This window comes from Colossoma macropomum, unplaced genomic scaffold, assembly GCF_904425465.1.
Source record: "Colossoma macropomum unplaced genomic scaffold, Colossoma_macropomum, whole genome shotgun sequence".
Lineage (NCBI taxonomy): Eukaryota > Metazoa > Chordata > Actinopteri > Characiformes > Serrasalmidae > Colossoma > Colossoma macropomum.
The window spans coordinates 1,435,034-1,438,321 of record NW_023494793.1 but is presented as its reverse complement, the minus strand read 5'-3'; the positions used below and the strand labels follow the sequence as shown (position 1 = coordinate 1,438,321).

The following is a 3,288-nucleotide window of genomic DNA, read 5'->3' as shown; positions in this document are numbered from 1 at the left end:
TCTGTAACAGTAACTAAAGTCAAAATAAACATATATGGAATCACTGATCCAGTAAACTCTGCTTTACTAATAAAGAAAACTGAAAAATAAGGACCAAAACAGAGCAGCAGCTAACAGCCTCGGCTCAGCCGCCTATGTGCTGTTGCTGTAGCTACTGCTGCTATGGAGACCTGCGCTAGGATTGGCTGGTAGTTTCCCGCCTCCTCCGCTGATTGGTTGTCATTTCCAGCCTGGAGCACTAGGATTGGCTCGCACTTTAAACCCGCGAGTGGAACCTTGCTGCAAAGTAGACCTTCACTAGGATTGGCGGGTAGTTTCCCGCCTTGTGCGTTGATTGGCTCGTAGTTTCTCATTTTCCTTCTGCACTAGGATTGGCTTCAATGGGATTTATCCTGTTTCTGATTGGCTGCCGCCTCAGGAGGATGCAAATTAGCGGCCTGTAAACGTTTGTGTTTATAAATCCAGTTTGCTAATTTAGTCGCAGGACATTAGTTTGAATTTTGTTTAGTTTTGAAATATTCTTCTTGAGAGAAGTGTTAAAAACGATTAGTAATAATTTTATGAACCACTGTTATGAATATGTGCATTTCATTTTTTAAAATGTGATTTTCATAAGTGGTTGTTTTGCATGTGGAACTGTTTGGAAACGATTGTTAATGAATTTAGTATTTTATTTCTTATATGTAAATATCAGACACTATTTTAGTTCATGTCTAATAAACTTGTATTAATAATTAAATTATTTAATTGGCGTTTTTTATTATACACATACATATACAGTGTACAAGTGGGTGTAGTAAGGGAATAGCTTTAGAAAAGGCTATTTTTATGTTATATTATTATTATTGTTATTATTATTACTGCTACTACTACTGCTGCTACTGTATAACGTTATTCATTTTTTTGTGAAGTTAGTAAATAAATATTTATACTATAAAATAAAATACTGGTAACTGAAAATGATCATTAAAAATAAAATATTTATTATTTAATTAATTAAATAAATATTTCTATATTACATTATTATTTATTACAATCGTTGTAAAATATTTCGTAATACTTCGTGTAAAAATATTTATTACTGCAAGTGATAAATAAAAAGTATTGTAAAATATGTAATTGTTCATTAAATCAATGTTATGTTGCATTATAATATTACTGTATATCATTGTTACTTATTCATAATCAGTGTAGAACATTACTAAATTAATAATTACGTATTTTTACAGCGATAATTAAATAAAAAGTGAGAGTGATTTCTGGGGGGGAGGGGTTTGTCGGAATACGGGTGGGGAAAGGAACACATAAATATCAGCACTGCTGTGAGTAAGGTCGTCTACTGAATACCAACTCATAGGATGAGGCAGCTGTCACCGCAAAAAACAGACAAATGTGAATAAATCCAAACATTACGATGACAGTTTACCTCATGAATTTAACTATGAGATCCCCGGAGACGATGCGAAGCTGATTTTGTAGTATTTTGACTAAAAGAACCGCTGAAAATAAGACCGAGCGGGTGAGTAACGTTACCGTTAGCTAGCCAAGTTCAGCCAGTCTGTCAGTGAGGGGAGCCGTTAGCCTGGGCGTCATCTGTCTCTGTGAGGTGGAAGGAAAACGAAAACCGTGTTTTTCTGCGAGAAATATGAAAACATGGGTTCGAGACTGAGCCGCCAAAGCAGCCTGGACAACGACGGGTTCTCGGCGAAGCGCCGGAGACATCTGGACAGCACCGGGGAGAGAGAGCGGAGCGGCAGCCGCGGCAGCGCCGACTTCATGCTGCTCAGACCGGACAGACTCCCCGGGATGCTCCGCCGGAGCGACCCGAGCCCCTACGCCAGGAGGGTCGCATGGATCCGGGAGATCCAGCAGCTTCTGCGGCAGAAGAAGATCGAGGAGGCTACAGACGTGCTCAGAAGGCTGAGAAAGGTAAGGGCTGGATGTGGTGGTGGTCATCTGCACCTCTTTTTAAAGAGATGGTTCTTTAGTAACGGCAATGGTTCTGTTTAGAACCATGAGGTCTATAGAGAACCGTTCCAGGCTTAAATGGTTCTGTGCATGGTGGAATGTGTGGTATATGTTTCTATACAGAACATGTTTGAAAATGGCACCTGCTGTTGTTAAGATGTCAAGCTTGTAGCAATATAAGAACCTTTTCTGGTAATATATAGAACCATTTACATGTTTCACTATGCAGAGACCCATGTATGCATAAAATGGTTCTGTATAGAACTTATGGTTCTATATAGAACCTTTTACTAAAAAACCCTTGAAGAACCATCTCTTTTGAGCCATTGTTGCTATTCCAGCCTGTATCGTACTGTATTGCATTTGCAAAACGTTGCAGGGGTCCAAGCAACTAATGTCCCCGGTCATGATTTTGTTTAATGCTTTTGTCGTTATTCTAACCCACTATGCGCTCTTTGCACATTGCATTTTCCAAATGTATTGCCATGCAGCTGCATCGCTTCTTGCACCACCAGCCTGCGTTATTATTGTTTGTTTTTGTCCACAATTCGCAAGTGTTTCCCAGGCTGCACCAGCAGGAGTGGCGTGGAGCGGGGCTCTCTCCACGTACGCTGTTTGGCCGTACCTCTCTGAGGTGCTGCAGTGTGTCACCTTGTTCAGGAGAACGTTCCAGCTCACCTGAATCAACCACAGACTGGACAGGCTGTACTGAAATCAGTGATGTGGTGAGGCTGATATGACAGCACAGCACTTAACACAAAGAGACACAAGGGGAACACGAGGTCACGAGGACAGTGTGGTCATGTGTATGTGTGTTTATATATGGCCATGGATTTAACTCCTGAGTCCTCAGAATGGTGGGAAAAGACGCCGTGGGGACATTTAGCCGCTCTCTGTGGGGAAGATCGACTTCAGAAATAGCAAAAGTGGCCAAAGATGATCTTTTAGTGCCCATATTCTGCTGTGGGCTGAATAAACAGATGTATGTGTTGGTTAATGTGACAAACATTGGGTTTAAATCAACCTGTTTTGCAGTTTCCATATATGGATGGAGGTTTGAAATATTTAAAGACTCAGGGAACCTAAATCTGTGTTTTCTTTGTTATTAGGTTTATCTTGTCCTTGCAGGCAAACAAAAGACGCCGTGGGGACATGTAGTAAGTTAGCCCTGTAAATAATGTTCCACTGACCGATAAATGACCAATGTATTTCTTCATATCTTGACATAAACTGGGAGGTCCTAATCTTGGATAGCGCTTCCATCAGCATTCCCCTGACCAATCAAAAGGCTCCTGTTTGTCTGTGACCTGTTCCGTCCAG

At 40.7% G+C, this 3,288-nt stretch overlaps 1 protein-coding gene across 1 annotated transcript in view; it reads left to right on the top strand.

Annotated features, from left to right (window-relative positions):
• Positions 1-1,332: 1,332 nt before the first annotated feature.
• The window catches only part of LOC118813042 (leucine-rich repeat-containing protein 75B-like), a 58,003-nt gene continuing 56,047 nt past the window's right edge, over positions 1,333-3,288 (top strand). The window contains exon 1 of the mRNA XM_036578178.1: positions 1,333-1,929. Coding sequence (XP_036434071.1) covers positions 1,654-1,929 — 276 coding nt within the window. The 5' untranslated portion in view covers positions 1,333-1,653. The remainder of the gene's footprint in view (positions 1,930-3,288) is intronic.